Source organism: Chinchilla lanigera, unplaced genomic scaffold, assembly GCF_000276665.1.
Source record: "Chinchilla lanigera isolate Chin_1 unplaced genomic scaffold, ChiLan1.0 scaffold00001, whole genome shotgun sequence".
NCBI classification, from domain to species: domain Eukaryota; kingdom Metazoa; phylum Chordata; class Mammalia; order Rodentia; family Chinchillidae; genus Chinchilla; species Chinchilla lanigera.
Genome location: NW_004955402.1, coordinates 4,339,973 through 4,360,796, shown reverse-complemented (window position 1 = coordinate 4,360,796; position 20,824 = coordinate 4,339,973). Strand labels below are relative to the sequence as shown.

Genomic DNA, 20,824 nt, shown 5'->3' with positions numbered 1-20,824 from the left:
CCCACCAGCCCTGGGGCTCAGAGAGGACCATGGGAGTCAGGCTCCAAAGTGACTGTCCCGTTCTGTCCTCAGAAGAGACGCACACAGAATTAAGTCACAGCTTTTCCTACCAAACCGCGGAAACCAACACGGTTAGATGACAAAGAGGCTGCCCCAGGCAGACCGGCAGCTGGCTCTTCACCTGGTTTTGCAGGTCGTCCACTTGCTTTGCAACACTGTCAAGTTGAATTTCTGCCAAATTCTTTTGGGAATTTTCTTTTAATAGAGATTCCTAAGAAGAACAAAGGAAACAGTACAATGCTACAAAATAAAATGTTCTTTTTCGTATCAAAGAATCACCTGTTATTTCTTTTTTTTTCACAGAAATTCTACTTTCCTTGAAGCTGTCATTTAAAAATAAAGCAAATCACCTTACCTAAGCTTCATTTATACCATCATGATTCCATACCACCACCTTCTGCACGGTTCTTAATAAACAGGTATAAATTTAAAGTGATTTAAGCACAGTGGGAGAATACCATCATTCTTAGATAAAAGTCTGGCTTTATTTCAATATCAAAGTCACGCATTTTAACTATGCCAAAAATTTTTAAATGCTTACTAAGCTAAAAGTTAAGGGAATGCTCAATAAAGAGCTTTTATCATTATTAATAATTAAAGTGCTTAATGTATGTCACCGTTCTATTTATCCATGTGACTTTACTTAACCCTTACAACAACCTGCTGCAGCAGTTATGTTACTGCCTCAGGGATGTGTCCCTCGTCAAGCTCATCAGATTGCAAATACTGAGATAACACTGGGACTTTATATAAACCTCACAAGTCACGTGAAGGATGGCCGATAGTTTAAATTAGAGAAAGTCATTCAAAATCAGTTAACTTTGAAATCATCCACGATTTCACTTGATAAATTTAAAGAAGTTCTATAACCTTGGGCCCAAATTAGCAGAAAGTACAATTCTTTACATCTCTTTCCTATTAGAATTTTAATGGAGGTAGAAGTTATTCCCTTTCAAAAACGTGTTTTGCTATTTAAGGAAAAATAGCATAAAAACAGTTTTTAACAGTTCCCTATCCTAGCCAGGCTTAGAAGCATAAACGTGTAATCCCACCATTTGGGAAGCTGAGATAGGAGGATTGCCACGAGTTCAAGGCCAGCTTAGGCTACATAGTGAGACCTTGTCTCAAAAAACAAAAAAACAAAATACATCCAAAATAACCCACACAAAAAAGAGTTCTCCATCCTTTTTTACTACTGTTACAGAGAAAGGGCCATTCTAAAGAATGGACCACCAAACCAGGCCCATCGCAGATGCCTATGGAAATAGTAAGTCTAACAAAGGTTTTTATCTAACAGTGGTCATTTAGGACCCCTCTTCCTGTTTATTACTGCTCAGCACAGTGAATAGATGATCTCAAACCCTAAGGTACAGGTACAAAGCACAACTGAAGAATGATAACTTTTCCCCATTAGCATTAAAAGTGCCCAGAGAGGATGCTATCCACTATTTCAGTCTCTTATCCGCCCTTTGATTTTCACCATGCCTTGTTAACGCGGTGTAAAGCTAGGCTTTACTAGGAGAGTTTCATAATTTCCTGGAGAAGGAGGACTCTTGGGCCCTGGGGCTACAGGGGGGACTAGTACACGGAACAACAAGTGGCTTCGTCTGAAACACCAAAGGGGATGCTGCCGGAGGAGCTGCGCTCGTGTCAGGACAGCTGCCTTCCCAGCACCCGAAGCTTCACCTAGAGAGGAGCCCATGGGTGCTCCTGGCCCTCGGGATCCAAGGTGAATGGAGGTCTCCAGGGAGCTACTCTCCAACCACACAGCCAGCCCACAGGGACCCGGCTGCGTGAGACCATGAGGTCGCCTTCACCTCCCCCTCAAGGCAATGCTGGACACTCCTCGAGGCGCAGGGTAGGAGGGTGGCGGCTCCCACCCTGAGTGACTCCCAGTGCCCCAGGACTCTGTCTCTCTCTTCCTGTACCTACCCGGAGATATCTCGTTGTATTTTCCAGGTTTGACAAAACTCCATAGGGGGCAGGGAAAATCCCGGTGAGGTTCACAGACAGAATGGCGTTGCCAGCACGGTCCAGGTCCCCCAGCAGCACACCCACACACTCATCGTCGCACGCTAGGGGAGAAGAAGGGGGAGTTAGCACTGCCGAGGGGCGGCCCTGTGTCCCCTGGCCTCGGGAGCCACTGCACTGCGCTGACCTAGGTGGCAGAGGACCCGCCTGTCCCCTGGTACCATCTGGTCTCAGTCGCACTCGGCTGCAGGAGGGTGGTCTGGCAGGTAGTGCCGAGCGCCCCTTCCCATAGGGGGGACACTGAGGCTCAGGTCAAAGCAGGGACATCCAGAGGTCACGCAGGAAGGGGCAGCTGAGCCCACGAGTGGCCTCAGTGTGGCATGGCCCGTTCTGCACTGACTGTCATGGTGCCCTTGCTCGTCTTTAACTCAGACCCACCACAAAGAATTCCAGCTGAAGCCCAGCCGGCCCTTCCCAGAGCGACCGCAGCAAGGTCAAGGGAAGGACACGGAGAAAGCACAGGGAGGCTTTGCTCACAACAAACACAAAAAAGTGAAAAAGCTCTCCGCACCATGGTCCTCACCCCTTCCTGACCCAGAGCCACCTGTGACTCGAAGGTGCCGACGTCTTGCATTTGCTGGCAAGGTGAACCAGCGTTGGAAAACCCAACAAGAAAGCCTGCAGCTGCAGTGAGACTGCGTGACACCAGTGACCCATCGGGGGTGCTGCCTCGCCTGTGCCGACCCTTCCTCGGCTCCCCTGAAGAACAACGAATGCGGCCGAGGTTGAAATTCCCGGGCTGCTCTGGCTGCCAGAGAAATAAGGGGGAGCAGCCTGGGACCTCCTGCCTCAGCGTGCAAATGCACTACTAAAGGTTGAATTACAGAGATGCAACCACAGCCTACGCTCAGTTAAGAAAGCAAGTGAAATATAAAATACAACAGGACAGTCGGGCACCACAGACTCAGCTCTCCTCGGCGAGGGAAGCATCCCAAACACTGCTGCAACCCTGGGGAGGAGAGACACCCACAAACACAGCTGCTGTGCACTAGCAGGTGCCTTGGCTGGCAGTCGTCACATCGGAGCCCCGCGGCCCCCGGCTTGCAGGCGCACCGCCCGGACAGCGGGTCACAGTTGCCGTGCACAGAGCCCTGAGGGCTACAAGCACACTTCTGGCAGCTGCCACCCAACATCCCAGGGTTCCCATAGTAGCCCACGGAGCACCTGCGGAAAGACACGAGGGACAGACGTTAGGACAGACGTTAGGACACACGTGTGCAGTCCACACCAGTCCCTGCCTCGGACCATCTCATCCCTGCAGGATGGAACAGAGCACACAGTGCCCGCTGGCGACCCTGCTTTGCAGCAGTCCTGAGGGCCGCATCAATCATGCACATACAAATTGAGACTGACGCCCCAGTCGCCACTGTAAATATGTCTAAGACGTTCCAAAAGGCGTGGTGTGGAGAAGAACATTCTTTACTCTTTTGTGTATTGCCTGAGGCCTGACCAAGCCATGATTGCTGGGTTCTGGAGGAAGTCTAGCATAAGCATTGTAAGCCCCAGGATCAATACTAGATGCTTTGCTGAGATATGGGCGAAGGCAGGCAACATGATGGCTTACTGGTCAGGTTGCATTCCTGTGATAATTGAGTTGTACTATCCTTGCTAAAACAGTTGATACTCTCAGATTCCTCTGCTGCCTCCTGGGTGGATTCTGAATAAAAGGTTACTGAAGAGGGTAATCAGGGGGCAGTCAGTCCTAGAGGCTGCTAGCGCCTGATCACAGGATTTTGGCTCTCTTGGTTTGATGTATTCTTACTTTTCTTATACATCTGCGGGCACCTAGTTCGGGGGATCTGTTCACCCTGGACAGAGTTGGATGAGAAGTCCTACAGCGTGGTGTCCCGAGAGGTCTCCTGTGACAGTCCCACAGCGTACCTTTCACAATACCGGCCTTCGTAGCCCACAGCACAGGCATTGCAGCGGAAGCCGCCCTCAACTTCCAAGACACAAGTGGGACTGAAACTGGAAGAAAAAGAGTTTTGCCCTTCAGTTTTGAGATATACAACTTCAAAACTTTCTTCAGATGCTTATCCATCGCTGTTCAGTGGTGCTAAAGTAAAGCGTGACACTGGATGTTTGGAGAAGCTTGTTAGAGTTAAAATCTGTTGGGCAAAACCAATGAACATCAACACACTGTCAATATAAATGTGAGTACAGCTTGTAGCCAAGATAGGCAGGAGGCTCTTTTTAGTGGCAGTCAAGGAGGGGCAGAGGAAAAGACCGATCTTAGGGATGATAACTAATTAGTCACCCAAGAAAGCTTTCTGGGTAGGCAAAGGTCTCACTCTGAGATTTAAGGCAACAATCAGAGGAAAGCAAAAAGCCAGCTGGAAATGAATGGACTGAGGTGGGAGGGCGTCATGTGCTGAGTTAGAGGAAGCAGAGGACAGAGTCTGGAAGGGTCATGACTCCCCCCACGTCGACCTCCTTAGGGACTCAGCCTTGGGTGCATTCCTTTCTTCGCCTGCACGTGCTAAGCTTCTCAGGCACCAGAGACGAACCCAGAACCTGTGAACATCTGACACCAAACCTGGCTGGAATCAAGCCTGGACCCTTGCTCACTGGTGAGATAAGAGTCCAGCGGGACTCATCAGCGCTATCCCAAGTCTGACTTCCTTATTCTCCTTAAATAACAAGAGGACAGACTTCAACGGAAACACAAATATGTAGATTCAGACAACACATGGAAGGTTCCCGTGTCACAGTCTCTTCTGAAGAGTATAACAATCTCCTCCTCCTGGTGCAACTTATAATGTGGGCTTGGGGGACCGCTAGCAACTTTTCTGAAAGAGTATTTGAACAGTATAGATGTGTGCAAAACAGAAATATAAACTATCCTTCCAAGCATTCCTCTGGACACGTACAGTCATGTGCCTATAGACACAGATATTCACATGGAAATGAGCTTTTTCTGAAATGGGGTCACACTGCGTATTCAGTTATAGACTTCCAGTGGGCACTGGCTAACCCTTGACTGTGGCCGGGACACCGAGTTCTCACATACGGCTCGACATTCGCTCTAGGACTGTGTCAGCATCCACGTGATCTGACCCGTGGAGGCAGGTCTGCCAGCTGCCTCCGAACTGCTCGTGAGCTCGGGCAATGTAACACACATCCACTTTACACACATGCCCAACCTCTGAAGCAGCGACCACAGGAATTGAGCCTACAAGTCAACATTTATATACACATTTAATTAAAAAAAAAAAACAAGTAAAAACCACAACAAATTTCAGGGTGCTTGGTAGTTTACAAGGCAAGTGGATGTAGTCCCTTTCACATTGTCCTCATGATCAAATGCTGTGTTTCTGGGGATGATAAAAGGAGCTTTACATAAATATTAAAAAGAAAGCTTCATTTTAGGCCACCAATATTTGGTATTTGCTCTGTGTTTGATTGTTGGAGACCACTACAAAATGGTACTGAGCAGGATTTAATACTAACCAACTGGCTTTCCACATTTACTTGTGAGTTTGCTGGAGGCCTAGGCCCTTGTCTGGAGATCGGCAGCGGACTCATAGCAAGTGAACCTCCTATGAGTTACTGGTCCCCACTGAGGTATGTGAAGCTGTGCACCTCAAAGGATGACATAAGACCACAGCTGAGGACTCTGGCTCCAAATCCAGTTAACTTAAAGGAGACTGTAGCTGCAGGCATCTCACTCCTGCTGTGAAGGCCTTCCTGGAGATAACATAGTTCTCCTAAATTAACATAATATATTACCTGGAGAAGTCCTTAAAGGGATTCTCAAGTCTTGCTCAGATTCGCTTTTCTTGAGTATCCCCCTCCTTTGTTTGAAAACCAAATAAATGTGGGCTGCCCAGAGCAGTCTTTGTCTAAACCCACAGAATATCAAATGCTATAAGAGTTAGACCCTCCTGGAGCTCTGAAATCATTTCAGTTGGCTCATTTATTTAAGCCTTTGCCGTCCACTTGCTTGGAAGGTTATTTAACCCAATATTTGATGCCTTTGCCATATACTCTAAGTGATAATACGTTCTTTATGAGTAATAATCTTCATTTGAACAACAGAGAACCCATTCATCCTTTACTTCCTGCTAAAAATCTCTGGCTCTTTTTTGCATTCCTCTAATTCTATGCAAGCATCCTGAGCAGGACATAGAAACCAGCCTGTCTTAGCACTAGGTCGCTCTTTGACACTATCGGGTACCATTCCATATAAATTATAGACCCATTCCCTTCAATTAAACAGAAACTGGGTTCTTTTGTATCATTAGTCACGAAGTTAGCAACACTTCATCTCTATGCAGGCTGGATACACAGCTGGGGACTAAACTGAATTTTTAGTTTGTTCCACACTAACACCCAAGAGCTTCATAGAGGCTTTGCTTATGAGCATGGAATGCTCTCCCCTGAAGCCAGCTGGGTCAGCACAGGAGGGGCTGACTAGCAGAGACCGAGGATTGAGACTGAGAAGGTCAGGCGGGGCAGCAGCTGCGAGCTCACCTGGCAGGGTGGCGATGGGGACAGGCGCAAGGGGTGCAGTCGTGGGCCGCGCCGGTCACCTTCCCGTAGTAGCCGGGAGCACACAGCTCGCAGTGCTCCCCAGCCGTGTTGTCCCTGCAGCTCTGCAGTTCGGAGTTTCGGAGAGGGAGAAAAACGGGACATGGTTAGAAGCCGCGCTTACGGGGTGACAGCCAAGCACGCCACGCCTCCTGTCACCGTGCGCGGCTTCCTCTTTCCTTTTTCCAGTTCTCAAGGAAGGAGCGGCATGTTTTCAACTTTTAATTCCTGGAAACCATTTCACCTCTGTGGCCTTTGTTCTTGCCAACACCGCACTCCTCCAACACAGCCTAGACAGGACCAGCGCATTCGTCCCAAGGAAAGCAGACGCAGGGCCCAAGGCACTCGGCTTTCAGGACCTCAAAATGTGGATCTAAAGTATGGGGTGACCCAAGAAACGACACGAGCTCTGCCTGGCTTTGGTGATCACACGCCCGGAGAGGGAGCAGCAGATTTAGGAAGTAGGGCGGGAAGAAAACACATGGGCTTAGAGCACCACCACCTGTTCTGCAATAACCAAGGAGATAGCCAGCAAGACAGCTCAGCAGCCCAGGGCCTGCCCGGCAAGTGCAAGAGTTGTGAGTTCAATTCCTGGTGCAATAACCAAGGAGAGTCCAGGGAGACCTGGTGGCTGCAGTTGGACCTGGGGTCTTGCTATGAGAAAAATACAGCAGTTTCTAAACTAGGAGACCACGAAACTGTCATCCGGTGTTGGTCCTGAATCTTCTCATGCTCTGCGTGTCTCGGTGCGTCCGAGTGATGGGCGGGATGCAGGCCACGGCCCCGAGTGAGTCCCCACTGCCCTCCTTTCCTCCTGGGCAGCGAGGATGATGGAGCGGTAAACCTTCAGGAATGTTTAAAAAGCTACGCTTAAAGTCCCTTTTATATTTAAAAAACAGCCCACTACTGTTCTGCTTCACCTTACACTCCTGTTTCAGCGGATCAAAAGTGGCCTCACAGGGATCCAGTTGGCCCCTCCAAGGGACATGGCTTCAGAAGTGACATGTGCAACCTCTTCCTTAAAACACTCCAGGATGCTTGCTTTACAACACAGCCCAGCGCTGACAGGGAACACATGCTGGGGCAGATGGAAGCAGAGTTCCAGGTTTTCCATGGCTGTCGTCCACTGTGCATGGAAAACTCCCCCTAGCGTATGATGCGTGGTGGGCGTCCTGGTTTCCCAGGTCCTAGAGGACTGAGGACCAGCTGCCCCAGTGAGCGGTGGAAGAGCAAGGATGGACAGAGGGTGGGATGCACTAGTTGCTGTGGGAGATGCACACAGCACGCCTGCCAATGTCTCTGCCACGTAAAAAGGCTCAGCTACATCTCTTGCAAATGAATGGCAGGGAACAGCCATGGCAGAAGGACTCTGGGATAGCTTCATGGTCTTTGGTCTTTCCCTTCCAGGTCTTATCAAAGCCAATGCCTTTTTTAATAACACCGAATGTCCAGTGATGCAAAGCAAGGGGACTATTTTATATACCTGATGACAGAATCAGACGCTTAGACATCGTGGTGCCCACCCCCATAATAGATAGCTGGAGACTGTATTAAAGGGAAGTGAACTGTTGCGCTGAACCACAAGAGGAATTTCTCAAGGAAAAGCCTCAGGAGGGAAGAGACAGTCTGATCTCAGACAACGAAGAAGAAGCGGTGAGAGGATGGACTGACGGGAAGAATGTAAGGTTTCCAAGCTCAGACGACACTCAAGCTGTTGTAGAGACAGAGCCCCTCGAGTTACAGAGGGCAACCCCCATGGGCTCCTTCACACTGTAAAGGTGTTGGGCTCTACAGATGAATGGCAACACGGACACCTCGGGCTGAAGGACAGAAGAACGAGCATTCTCCATGACCACCAGGCATGGACACAGGTGGCACAGCCTGCCCGGGCACAAGCCAGTCTCTTAGGACACAATGGAGACAGACTGGAGTACGTAGTTCTGCAAGTGAAGACGCTGCTGCTTCTCGTGAACAAATCCCAACTACTGCTTTATCTCAATGGCTCCACAGAAGAAAGCTGTAGCAAGAGGTGCATGATCCCAGGGACCTACGTCCAGGGATGATCAGAGCTGCCCAAAGGTGAGCTGCCTGGAGGAGAGCGCCCCACCATCGTGGGTATGTACGAGGCCATCGCCAGGGCTGGATGTTGTTGAAACTTAAGATGCAAAAGGGTTCTGACAAGGACTGAGAGACACTGCAACCCAGAGAGCCTGCGCTTTCAGCACAGACATGATCGTCTGTGCAAGGGGCACCGGTTATAGGGACTGATGATAAATGGTCACGGTGAGTGAGGAAGTCACTAGGGAAAAATGCAGGATGCAGACCTGTCAGGAGGAGAAGCAGGGATCAAAACGTGTTCTGCTCAACACTGTGAGCCTGGAAGAGAGCAGTCTCCACACAGCATCCGTGTCCAGCCCTCTGATGTGCGCGTGGCCTTTGTCAAGACTACCATATCAACTAAGGGGCCTGGGATGGGTCTCTGGGGGGTTCCTGGCATCCGGCAAACTGCTGCCCCAGAGCCCCAAGGATTTCTGCCTGTGTTTACCCCACGGAGACTTCTTGTGTGGTCTAAGGAGATTGCTCTCATGCCTTGGGTTGAGCAGGTTGTGTTACTTCTAGTGTACACATCAATAGATCGGTGGTCTGATAAGTTCCGTCTGGTAGACTTGGGCCAGGAAAGGTAAGGCGATGATTCAGTGTCCTAGGAATAACTCATCTTGTTAAAGCTACACCGAGGAAAAGGCGAAGCATGGAAGAACTGACAGGTGTGACCTCACGCCCAAGACTGGGTCAAGGCACCGTCCCAGCTAATTGCATCTAATTCCATCTCACTCTGGTTGCCTGAAATCCACTGCCCTTAAATCCTTATGTGAGAACTTCCGCTTCCTCTCTTAGGTCTTTGAATTTCCTGGAGTGTGAGCGATGAGAGTGAACAAAGGGTTTTTCCAGTGTCGCAGCCAGGTGCACTCACCCAGCCGGGGGCACCCTACCCTGCAGGACCAAGAGGCCTCTCACTGCTCGCAAGCAGCGGAGTCAGCAGAGCTTCCCTCGTGCCTTCATCACAGCGGAAGATGGAGCAGCGCTTCTGCCTCTGACTTCATCTGTGCGCGTCACCTCCGTGCACAATGGGCTGCCGATGGGGCCGAGTGTGGCTGGGGCCAGCAGGGACCCAATTCAGTCTGGTTCCCCGTGACAGGGCCCTACCCCAGCTCCAGGGCTCACGTAGGTCTCCCTCCTGATCTCTCTCATTTCCCTTCCATGACTTCTGCCAGAGTCGCGTGAGTCTCTGCGGAATTCACTCAATGACCAATGCTCCCATAAGTTACCGAGGAGGATGGGATGGTAGCAGTCTGGAGCATCTGCTTATTTCACCTCAGTCAGTGCTGGGAAACATAAGCAAAACCATGGGCACAAGAATTTGCCCTCAGTCATGGCCATGAAGCTTCTGTCTGAGTCACTCAGTCATTCCCAGAGCCTTCCCCATGTCTCCAGGACCAAACTTGGGTCTAGGCAGGGCACTGGGAAGAAATGTGAACTGTGACATGAATGACTCACTGTCATCGTCCAGTGGGTACTGTTTCAGAAATGCAAGGAGAGGGCGCTACTTTCCACAAAGAAGCAAACAATCTATGTTGCATGAACCTATTTCAAAATCTCTCCAGGAGTCTTCGGACTCTGACCTAAAGTTCTCATCTACTTTGACTCCAGTCCCCCGTGCAGCAAGTAGAAACCAGACCCGGTCAATTGACTCCCAGCCACGCCCACTAACAAATTCAGCGCAGCATAAAACTGATAAAAGCATCTTCCCTGACAACCTCAGACCATTTAGCTAAGTCCCTCTGAAGAAAATATACAAGGTGATCGAAATATATAGTGAATGTTTAAATTTTTAAAAAATATATTATAGTCAAGACATACTGCCACCAGTTCAATCCTTCCCCTAGCCTTGGACACACTACCTCATGCTTGCCACTTTCTGAAGCAGTTCTACAAATCCTTCTCTTACCTTTACGAGGTGTGATCAAAATAAAGCGAGGCCTGCGGCAAGCGCCGTCCAACAGAAAGGCAGGCTCACAGAACGTGACACTGTCCTCACCTGCCTTATTCACTGCCTTTGGTGCCGTGTAACCTTGGGCTCCCCAAGTTCAAGAGGATGGTGAAAGGTGAATGTGAATTCATTCAGAACATGCAGGCAGCCAGGACAGCGCGGCTAAAGACAGGAAAGAGGACGTGCAGAACCACTTCAGAAAGTCGCAAGCACCCTGGGGTACGTGTGCTTGAAGCAAGGGAGAGTGTATTGAGGGGACTCGTGGGAATGTGGCTCTTTCTGAAATAATTTTTTCACTTTAAGCAGTCCCCACAGTGCAGGCTCACATCTTCCACGGTATACTCAGGTACATCGCAGGTCTCGCTGTGCCAAGGACTGGTGACTACAGAGCAGAAACGGGGCGCTCAGTGTCTACACTGGCTGCAAGCCCAGGCCGGCACCCGCACGCTCACATACCAGGCACTTCCCAGTCTCGGGGTCACAGGCGTCACTGTGGTTGCTGCAGCTGCAGGGCACGCAGGGAGCGAGCAGGGCCCGGGATTCTCTGCCGCCGCCTCCTGGGAGCTTCTGTCTACGGAACCCAGGGGCACAGTCCTGCGGGGGCAAAGGGCACAAACAGTGAGCTCTCCGGCTAACCCAGGGGGGCCCTGAATCCACTCCTCTGGAGAAGACAGGCGAGCAGACGACAGGTGAGTGGGCGGCGGTCACCAGCCAAGGTCAACACTCCAATCTCCAGGGCAAGACTGGTCAAACCACAGCGAGGTGCTACCCACGCCCCCGGGGCACTTCCTGTGGAGGCAACAGGAAGTCACAAGCACTGCTGAAGGATGGGAGGACCAGAGCCCTTGGCACTGCGGGGAGGACACGAGATGCCACAGAAACTGCGGAAAACTAGATACCATACAGTCCAGCAATTCCACGTCTGGGTGCACATCCAGGAGAACGAATGCCGGCATGGGGAGAGGTATTTGCACACCTTGTTCATAGCATGTGACTCAGAACAGCTAAAAGATGGAAGCAACCCAGACGCCCACGGAAGGGGTCAACAAACCAAATGAACATGTCCATACGATGGAATGTTCTTCAACCTTCAGAAGGAAGGACAGTCCGTCACATGCTATGACCTGGGCCGGCCGTGAGAACATTACACTAAGAAAAATAAGCTAGTCACAGAAACACAAATGCTGAGGGGCTCTAGTCCTATGGGCAGCTAGGACAGAGAGAGCAAGACACTTGCTTTCAGGGTGGGAAGAGGCCGAGGGGTGTACTTTTAGTTCAGCAAGGCAGAAAGCGTTCTGCAGACCGGCTGCACACCAGCATAAACATACAGAGCACTCCAGCTCCATATTTATTTATTTATTTATTGAACATACAGAGCATGCCAGCTCCATATTTATTTATTTATTTATTTATTAAACACACAGAGCACTCCAGCTCCTTATTTATTTATTTATTAAACACACAGAGCACTCCAGCTCCTTATTTATTTATTTATTTATTTATTTATTTAGTCTTTTGGACCTAGGGTCTCACTATGCAGTTCAGGCTGGCCTTGCGCTCACTTTGTAGCCCAGGCTGGTCTTGAACTCACAATGATCGTCCTGCCTCTGCCTCCCGAGTGCAAGGAATACAGGTGTGTGCCACCACGCTTGGCTTAGCTCCATATTTAAAAAGACAGGTAGATGGTAAATGTGGTGTTAAGTAGATTAAACCAAAATTTTGCACTTTTTTTAACTGAGAAAGAGAAAATGACACAGAGGCCTATGCGTTCTGTTCTTCACACAGAGCGGCCAGCAACAAGCACAGCTCAACTCCAAACCCGGCCAGAGGGTTTCCCTGGAGATCCCTACCTGACAGGAGAAGCCAGCTGTGCCGGGAGGACAGACACACTGCTCGATCTGCGACGCTACCTCCCCCACGGGGTGCTGGCCCCCGGCCTCCGAGGCAACTTCCATCGAGATGTTGGAGATTCTGTGTACCACAGTGCGCCAGGGAAAGCGGAAAGGAATCATGAACACTTGAAGCATGTGACAGAAACGCGCCAGGCAACACACATTTGCGTATGTGTTACGCCAGAGATTCCCTCCCAGCTTGGAGCAGCAGCTACTCAAGACCATGAACAAAGCCGGGCATGGTGGTGCACACCTGTAATCCCAGCACTACGGGAGACTGAGGTAGGAGGACTGCAAGTTGTAAGTAACCCAGTCCAGGTTACTTGGCAACTTGCCCAGACTCTGTCACAAAACAAAATATAGAAGGGGTCCGGGGCATGGCTCAGTGTGAAGGCCCTGGGTTCAAGCTGCAGAACCCCCCAAAAAAGATTATAAATAAAGTTAGTTCAGTGAAGTGCATCAGTGATGGCACTTGGCCAACACTTAAGAACTTAAAAATGTTATGGAAATCATACCCGAAAGACTACTCCAGATCTTTCTCTGGCTTGTTGAAGACTTAATAGTTGTCCTTGCGTGGTGAAGTGTTAATTGGGTAGGAGAAACATTCTTTATACGTCATTACAAAGAACTGGGTATGCAGCTTTCAAGTGAAGAAAACAGCATTTTAAAAAATATTGGGCTGGGGTTGTAGCTCAGTGGCACAAGTGCCTGCCTGGCAAGTGCAAGGTCCTGGGTTTGATCCATGGTACCAAAAAAAAATAAAAATAAAAAATCTTCATCTAAGATCCCACCCTGGTGGACTTACATGGTCAGTGGCTAATTTCATATTCACACACTCCATTCCATAATGATATTAATATTTAACCAGGTTGGGATAAGGAGCTGTGGTGCACATATTAGTGAACATGCTCATAACAGCAGTTAAATGCACCAAATTCTCTCAGTTCTGGGTCAAACAAGGAAAACAGAGTTCTAGAAGCTTCTTTACCTGCTCTGCTGTAGGCCTTGGCCGTAGGATGCCTTTATGAGGATGTAATCAATATTGCTGAGAACAGACATGAAATCTGCGCGGGTAACAGGTTCTTCAGAGACAGAATTAAAGTATCTCCAGAAATCCTGTGGATGAGCAACACATTCTGTTACACCCAAAGCACAAATTATCACAGGCATAGGACCTGACAGAGGACATGTTTCTTTCACAATTTTCCCTAGAAATTGCCTGGTTCTGGGTGCGCCGTCGAAGGTAACTGTCAAACACCTCCTGTCAGGGCCCCAGGAGAAGCCACTGACCGAGACAGGTCGGCCACGCAGTACCTGGGGGCTGAGGAGAGGGAACCCTGATGCCAGGGGCACAGCGACTCTGCGGTCCTGTTTCCACAGGGCAAAGCCTTGGGAAAGGATGCAGGACAGGAGTAAATCAGTGGAAACCGACCAGTGACTGACACGGGCCTCAGGCAGAAGTCGCCCCTTACCCGGGGACCCATTCCGAGAGCGCAGTGTGTCTACAGCCTCAGAGAGGAGCACTCCCTGCACACACTGTGCTTCTTCCTGCACTCGCATGCCTACGATGATGCTGAATTGATGAACCGGCCACAATGAGAGACGGACAATAATCATACAATAGAGCAATTACAACATTGTATTAACAACTGCCAGCACCTTAACTTGGGCCATTATTAGGTAAAGCAAGAGAAACCCGGACGGTGCGGGTACTGAGATGCCAGGGAGAGCACCCAGCGCATGCACACCGGAGAGGGGGGGGAGCCAGGGCAGCGTGAGATTTCCTCACGCAGTCTACACCTATGAGCTGTTTGTTTCTGCAATTTTCCATTCATCTAGGGACCTCAGTTGGCCATGGGTATTTGCAACCTAGAAATCAAAACTGCGCGTGAAGAAGGCTATGAGATTCGACAGACTTTGGGAAATGCTGCTGGACCCAAGGAAATGCCATCCGAGGCCTTGCTGCTCGTGCTTTTTTGTAGCTCGGAGCTTCCACTCCATCCACAGCGAAGTCACGCCAGAGCGCCGTGCATGACAGGGTCCCTGCTCACCTCCTTCATGCCCACTTCCTGATGCTGCCACACCCCGTTCTCCGGCGCGGGTGCATCCGTGTAGATCACTTGCTTCCTGGTCCGGCCTCCTTTGATGAGAACTTGCGGCTCCAAGTTGAAGGTCCCAGCTCCGCCAGAGGCATAGAAGGCCACGCTGAACCTCAGCTTGCCACTGTAGGCCAGGAGCTAACAGATAGTAGACACTTGTTTACTTCCCTGGTGTGCTCTGGCTTTAAAACAGGTTATCGTCAGCCTATCAGAGAAATCTTGGATCTTAAAAATACATATCCACAGGCGAAATCTGCGCTCTGGATTTGCTTCCTTCAAACCACTCCCTTGTGAATTATTAAACCAATCAAAGCTGTAGTGCTTGATGATACCAACAATGGTGAGCTCCTATGTAAACCAGTGTAGTAACAATTCTAATTATTTTCAAGCTCCTTTGGAGTAACAATTATCCATCCATAGGAGCACTGGAGGTATATTTGCAAATATTAAAAATCAAGTTCAATTCACACATAGACTGTGATTCTATAGATAAACAGAAATGGAAACTGCACCTTCCGTGGTTCTTTCATAGTAGGGTTTCTCCCTCCTACCCAGCCCGGCCAAAATGAGCTGCCTTCTTGGGACGGGTTTCCCAGGACCTTGTATCTAGCCCTGTATCGAGTGTATACTTAAAAAAGCAATATATGTTTGTTGAATGACTGCTTTAAAAAGGAAGAAAATAATATGATTTAAACTTTCAAAGATTTAAAACAATGATGAAAAGATTTATAGCTCCAGAATTTGAGGGGAATTTTACGTGTTAAACATCGCCTTCCCCACCTAGAAGAGGGATTTAGTAACTTTGCATGCTAAGGGCCGGCCAGCACAGAACACCGAGGTTTTAAGCTAACATCGCCATCCTGGAGGAAGGCAGCCCCGTGTGCCCTCACCTGGTCTCCCTGGAACTGCTCCGGGAGCCGCCAGTAGAACGGCTCTGTGTGGATGTGCTGCCGGATGGTTGTGGCGTCCAGCAGGATGTCGGGGGCCTGGTGATACACACCCTCGGTCGTGCCGGTCACATTGCTCTGGGAAACCACGCGTAGGAGGGGCTGATGGGCGCCCAGGGTCACCTGGTCGTGGGGAAGACACACTTGAAACCTGGAGTTAAGCACCCGAGTCTGCTCGCCAGACTCCAACAGCGTTTCCCACACCAGCAGCTCTGTGATCAACACAGGCATAGTGAGGCTTCTCCTGAGAGTAAACAGCTGGGTTCAAATGAATGACAAGGGTCTCACACGACTGCATTTAAGGTCAGGGCTTTGGGGTACTGGGGCAAAACTTAGAACCAGAGATGGCTAGGGTGCTGTGGCTTTAGCTTGTCCCCACCCAGCCTCACAGACAGGCTGGTATGGGGCAAAGCTGAAGCTGCCTTGGTCCCCGCTGCAGTGGTTTCCCTGGAGAGCAGAGGCCCAGCTCCGCTTCCTGTAGGGAACCACTCTGAGGCCGTAAGGCAGCAGGGATGGACATGCTATGAGCAAAAAACACGGTGGATGTTTACTTTAAAAATGTACAATGGAAGACACATTATCAGGAATCCTCCTCAAACAACTCCCCGTCACTTTGCACACCCTCATCCCATGTCCCAGCCACTTTCCACAGCAGCTCTGCAGTCCTCTTTCCCGAGAGTCTAGCTGTGCTGTCCTGACTGCCTCAGTGTCCTGAATGGATTCAGAACGCTCCCCTTTCAGTCATTTTGACTTTGGGGAAGGGCCAGAAGTCACACGGTGCCAGATCCAGTGAATAAGGTGGATGAGGATTTGACAGAAGCTGTCGTAAACATTTGATCAATGGTGTTTGATGTTTAAATAAAACATGTGCTGGGGCTGGGGATTTAGCTCAGCGGCAAAAGCGCCTGCCTGGCAAGCGCAAGGTCGTGAGTTCGGTTCCCGGTACCGGAGAAAAACAAACAAACAAACAAACAAAAAATAAAAATAAAATAAATAAATAAATAAATAAATAAATAAATAAATAAATCATGTGTTACAGTAAAAAGACAAGTTGCCATTAGCCCCCTCAGGACACCCCCAGCACTTTGAACACACCGTATTGTTCCCAGCAATGTGTCTTTCATTGTGATAAGATTTTTAAACAATTTAAACATTAACTGTATTTTCCCATCACCCCTTCTAAGTACTCGGCATCTCCCCTCCCTGACCCAGTTCCCAGGGTGCCAGGGTTAAAATGCCTGACCCTTGTGCATGACTTACTGGGGTTCGCACGTAACCCTCCAGCTCCATGCAGATGTGCGACAGCCCAAAGCAGAAGCAGGGGGTGCAGCCCTGGGGGTCATCAGCATGCAGGGCGAAGGTGCCGACACGACACTCGCTGCACTGGAGGCCGATGACATTTTCCTGTGGGGAGTGAGGAATGGCTCATTAGGGGCCCGAAAAGACAGATGCGCTTTCTGTGTACAGAGAAGAGGTGGAACACAAACACCATCTGAGACCCCCAGACATCGGAGGTGAGGCCCCCTCGACCAACAGTGTTCTTGCAAAGACTCGGGCAGGGACTCCAAGTACGGTGCATGATCAGGATCATTCTAGGAGCTTTGGGAAATATAGATTCCCTTATGTTTTCTGAAGACAGTCTCCTGGGATGCCGGGAGATCTGCCTGGAGTCCTCCAGTGATTCCTCTGTGTGTGTGTGTGTGTGTGTGTGTGTGTGTGTGTGTGTGTGTGTGTTTGTGTGCATGGTTGTTGCCAGGGATGGAACCTGAGGCCTCACATACATGAAGCAAGCATTCTCCCACTGAGCTGTACCCCCAGCTATTTTGTTTTATTTTTAAAATTTATTTTATGACAGTTGTTGCTAAGTTGCCCGGGCTGGCCTTCAACTTGCAATCCTCCTGCCTCAGCCTCCAACTGCCTGGGATGACAGTGTGCACCAGTGGACCTGGCCCTCAGGTGATTCTGACCTTCTTTCAGCAGGGAGAGGTGATTACTAAGGCAGCACTGATCCTCTGAGACCACAACCGTTCATTGAGATGCAGCAAGAAAAACATGGGAAGGATGTCCCAAGACTCCCAGGCCCTAGAATCTCCGGGGCCTCCCCCTGCATCCCCCAGCCAAACGTCAACCCCAACCCACAAGCCTCCCTGCACAAAGGCCCAGAGAAGGTGGCCATGCCCTCCTGGTACCAAAGCCCTTCAGGAAAACCAGTGGATGCTCGTGAGATTAAGACGATGCCGGACTCTCACCTCCCAGAAAATCACACACAGCTCTTTCCCCTGCCCAGACAGGTGGGAGCATCGCTGCCTCCTGGCTCCGCAGTCACAGCCACCTCCAGCCCTGTGCTCTGTGTCCCTCAGTCGGGCTCTGGCCCAGGGGAGTGCACTGCGGAGCTCAGCATTTCCAGCAGTGCTGACAGCGAGGCTTGTAACAAAAGCTGGAGATTCCCCGCAGGGGTCGCTGCGGCACACGCAGAGTGAGGAGCGCGAGGCCGTAAGATCAGAGCGTTCACCCGGCTGTGCATGCAACAGCAGGAGCCCAGAGAGAGGGACAGAGGCAGACGGTGCGGGGAGCGGGTACCTTGCAGGAGCAGGCGCCGGATTCCTCCGCGCAGCTGCAGACACGCGGGTCCGGGCCGCAGGTGGAGGCCACCGCCCCCCTCGGGTCACAGGCACAGGGGGCACACTCCGGAAAGCCCCGGTATCCCGGGGAGCACCGGTCACAGCGCTGCCCGCCGAACGCGGCCTTGCAGGGGCACTGGCCAGACAGCAGGTCGCACTGAGAGCCCGAGGAGCCCTCGCGGCTGCAGCTGCAGGCCTGCGAGGGGAGGGAGAGAGCAGGGGCTGCGGATGCCGCCGCGCACGCGGGAGTCTCCGACAGCGGGTTGACGGGACCGAGCCCGTCCGTCCAGAGCACCTGCCCCGCCACCGCGGTTGTGAACACAGAGCCCAGACACGCTGGGCCAAAGCCAGGAGCCAAATGAAACACAGCCGGTCTGAACAGCCTAGAAAAATTACTGCAGGGGGCACGTAAACCTTCCATTGCTTCCAACACAAACCGCACCCAACCCAGTCTAACAAAGTTACCAAAAACCGGACGTCGCCCAGATTGGACGCAAGCCCCCAGTGAAATGGGGACAACTTCTCTTGGAAAATAGTCCATGTTGCAGGTATTCAGAGGCTTCTGCTATGGTGTATGTCCAGATGCCCGCCCTAAAACCTCCGGTGCTCGTGGGGGGCTTTCGGAAGGTGAGTGGGTGGGGCTCAGAGCTGACTTGCTGTAGGAGGCGGGGTCGGCCGGAAGGGGCTGCCACTGGGGAAGGGTGCGCCCGTCTCCCGGCTCCCCTGGGTCTCTCTGCCTCCTGTCCCCACGGCCTGAGCAGCTCTCTCTGCCAGCCCTCTCTGCCTTGGCGCCAGCTGGTGGACTGAAAGGTCCACCCACCGTGAGCCCAGACAAAGGATAAACCTCTCCCCTTTGAAGTTGCTGGGGTCAGGTATTCCGTCCCAGCAAGGAGAAGGAGTTTATTTACTGACCGATGGGTCGATTGATTGGTGATTGACTGAGACGAGGTCCCACTGTTACCCACACTGGTCTTGAGCTCCCGCCTCAGCCTCCCACGGAGCTGGGCCTACAGGAGAGTGCCGCTGTGCCCGCTGTACCGTGCTGTGGACGCAGCTGCGAAGCTCTCCCACAAGCTAAGCACAGCAACTGGACAGGGAAGCGGGGCCGAGCAGCGGGAGCTCCGGGCGAGAGGACGTGTGAGGCGCACCCACCTGGCACCCTCGCTCCGCGCCCCAGCCCCAGTGCTCCGCCTCGCACTCCTCGCACTTCGGGCCCCGCGTGTGAGGGGCGCAGATGCACTCTCCGGACTCGGGGTCGCAGCTGTTCTGAGTGTGGGCACAGCTGCAGGCTGGAACAGAGAGGGGTCCTCACAGGTGGGGTGTATGGCATCGCCGGGTGGCAGCACAGCTGCAGACAACCCAGACCGGGCCCTGCACCCTGAAGACTTCTCGCCACCCCGGGGCCCTTCTGGAAGGGAGGGAGCTGGGCCAGCGTGGGGACCTGGAGAGCAGACCTGATGGGGGAGGACACCCGGCCCCCCCCACGTCCCTGAGCATAACGACCTGCTGTCATTTCACAGACGAAACGAGAGCTAAGTGAAGGTAAGAGACAACCTCAGCTCACACGAGCAGGGGCTCAGGGCTGGGACCAGCGCTTACACCTGTGCCCAACGGCCACCGGAGAGAGGAGGTCCCAAGGGTGAAGAAAGGAGGTCCCCGAGGCTGGGCCAGGCCAAGGGAGGCCCCGGGGAGCCTGGGACAAGGAGCCGGTGAGGACGCGGGCTTACGTGTGCAGCCACCATCCTGGTACGCGTAGAAGCCGTGCGAACAGCGGTCGCACCTTCTCCCGGCGACGCCCGGCACACAGTGACACTGGCCTTGGTCCGTGCACTCGCCCGAGGTGGAGCCTGCCGCACTGCAGTTGCAGGCCAGGCAGCCGAGCCCAGAGTCCAGCCCGTAGTAGCCGGGCTGCAGCACGAGAGGGGAAGTGTCCCGTGAGCCGGGAAGTGAGCACGGGAGCAAGGACATCTCCCAGATGACACGAGGGTCACCCCTTAGAGCCTCCAGGGTTCGTGGTACCTCCAGGCCTCTGAAAGTGGAACTTGGGAGGCCACGCCCAGGGAGGACGTGTTTTCTCAGTTACGAGTTCAGTGACAGCAATCAAGTGGCACGCAGGGGGCAGGGAGCTTCTTACCAGGCACTGGTCACACCGCTGTCCCGTCACGTGTGGTCTGCAGTCGCAGCGTCCGCTCTCAGGATGACACACACCGGAGAGGGAGCCGGTCTCGTGGCAGCCGCAGGCTAGTGCACACACAAAGGACACGCTCACGGTCACGCGGGGCCAAGGACGGCAAGGTCGTTTCACGCCCAACAGCATCACCACAAGCACAAATATACAGAGAGAGGGAGGGAAAGACAGAGGCTGCCCAAAAAATGTGAGTATTTCAGAAAAAGAAAAATAGTACGATGTTTTCTCAATAGATGGTGTTATCCTTATATGGGGGGCCCTAGGGCATGCCATGTACTGCAGAAAACTCACTACACCGCCGGCCCTCGAGAAAAACTTGAAAATGCACAAGCAGCGATCTCACTGACTGCAGTTCCCGAACTTTGAGCACCCCTTGCAATTGTAGAGGTCAGAGGCAACTTGTATTAA

The 20,824-nt window shown here is 51.6% G+C and overlaps 1 protein-coding gene across 1 annotated transcript in view; it reads right to left on the bottom strand.

Moving 5' to 3' along the window:
* Lama1 (laminin, alpha 1) overlaps positions 1-20,824 on the bottom strand; it is a 115,744-nt gene that overhangs the window by 36,362 nt on the left and 58,558 nt on the right. The window contains exons 20-34 of the mRNA XM_013517659.1: positions 20,363-20,469; positions 19,956-20,136; positions 19,381-19,517; positions 18,188-18,424; positions 16,868-17,011; positions 15,551-15,730; positions 14,613-14,798; positions 13,550-13,677; positions 12,520-12,640; positions 11,126-11,263; positions 6,565-6,686; positions 3,973-4,059; positions 3,062-3,255; positions 1,993-2,135; positions 182-271 (exon numbers count right to left, since the gene is read on the bottom strand). Coding sequence (XP_013373113.1) covers positions 182-271; positions 1,993-2,135; positions 3,062-3,255; positions 3,973-4,059; positions 6,565-6,686; positions 11,126-11,263; positions 12,520-12,640; positions 13,550-13,677; positions 14,613-14,798; positions 15,551-15,730; positions 16,868-17,011; positions 18,188-18,424; positions 19,381-19,517; positions 19,956-20,136; positions 20,363-20,469 — 2,195 coding nt within the window. The remainder of the gene's footprint in view (positions 1-181; positions 272-1,992; positions 2,136-3,061; positions 3,256-3,972; positions 4,060-6,564; positions 6,687-11,125; positions 11,264-12,519; positions 12,641-13,549; positions 13,678-14,612; positions 14,799-15,550; positions 15,731-16,867; positions 17,012-18,187; positions 18,425-19,380; positions 19,518-19,955; positions 20,137-20,362; positions 20,470-20,824) is intronic.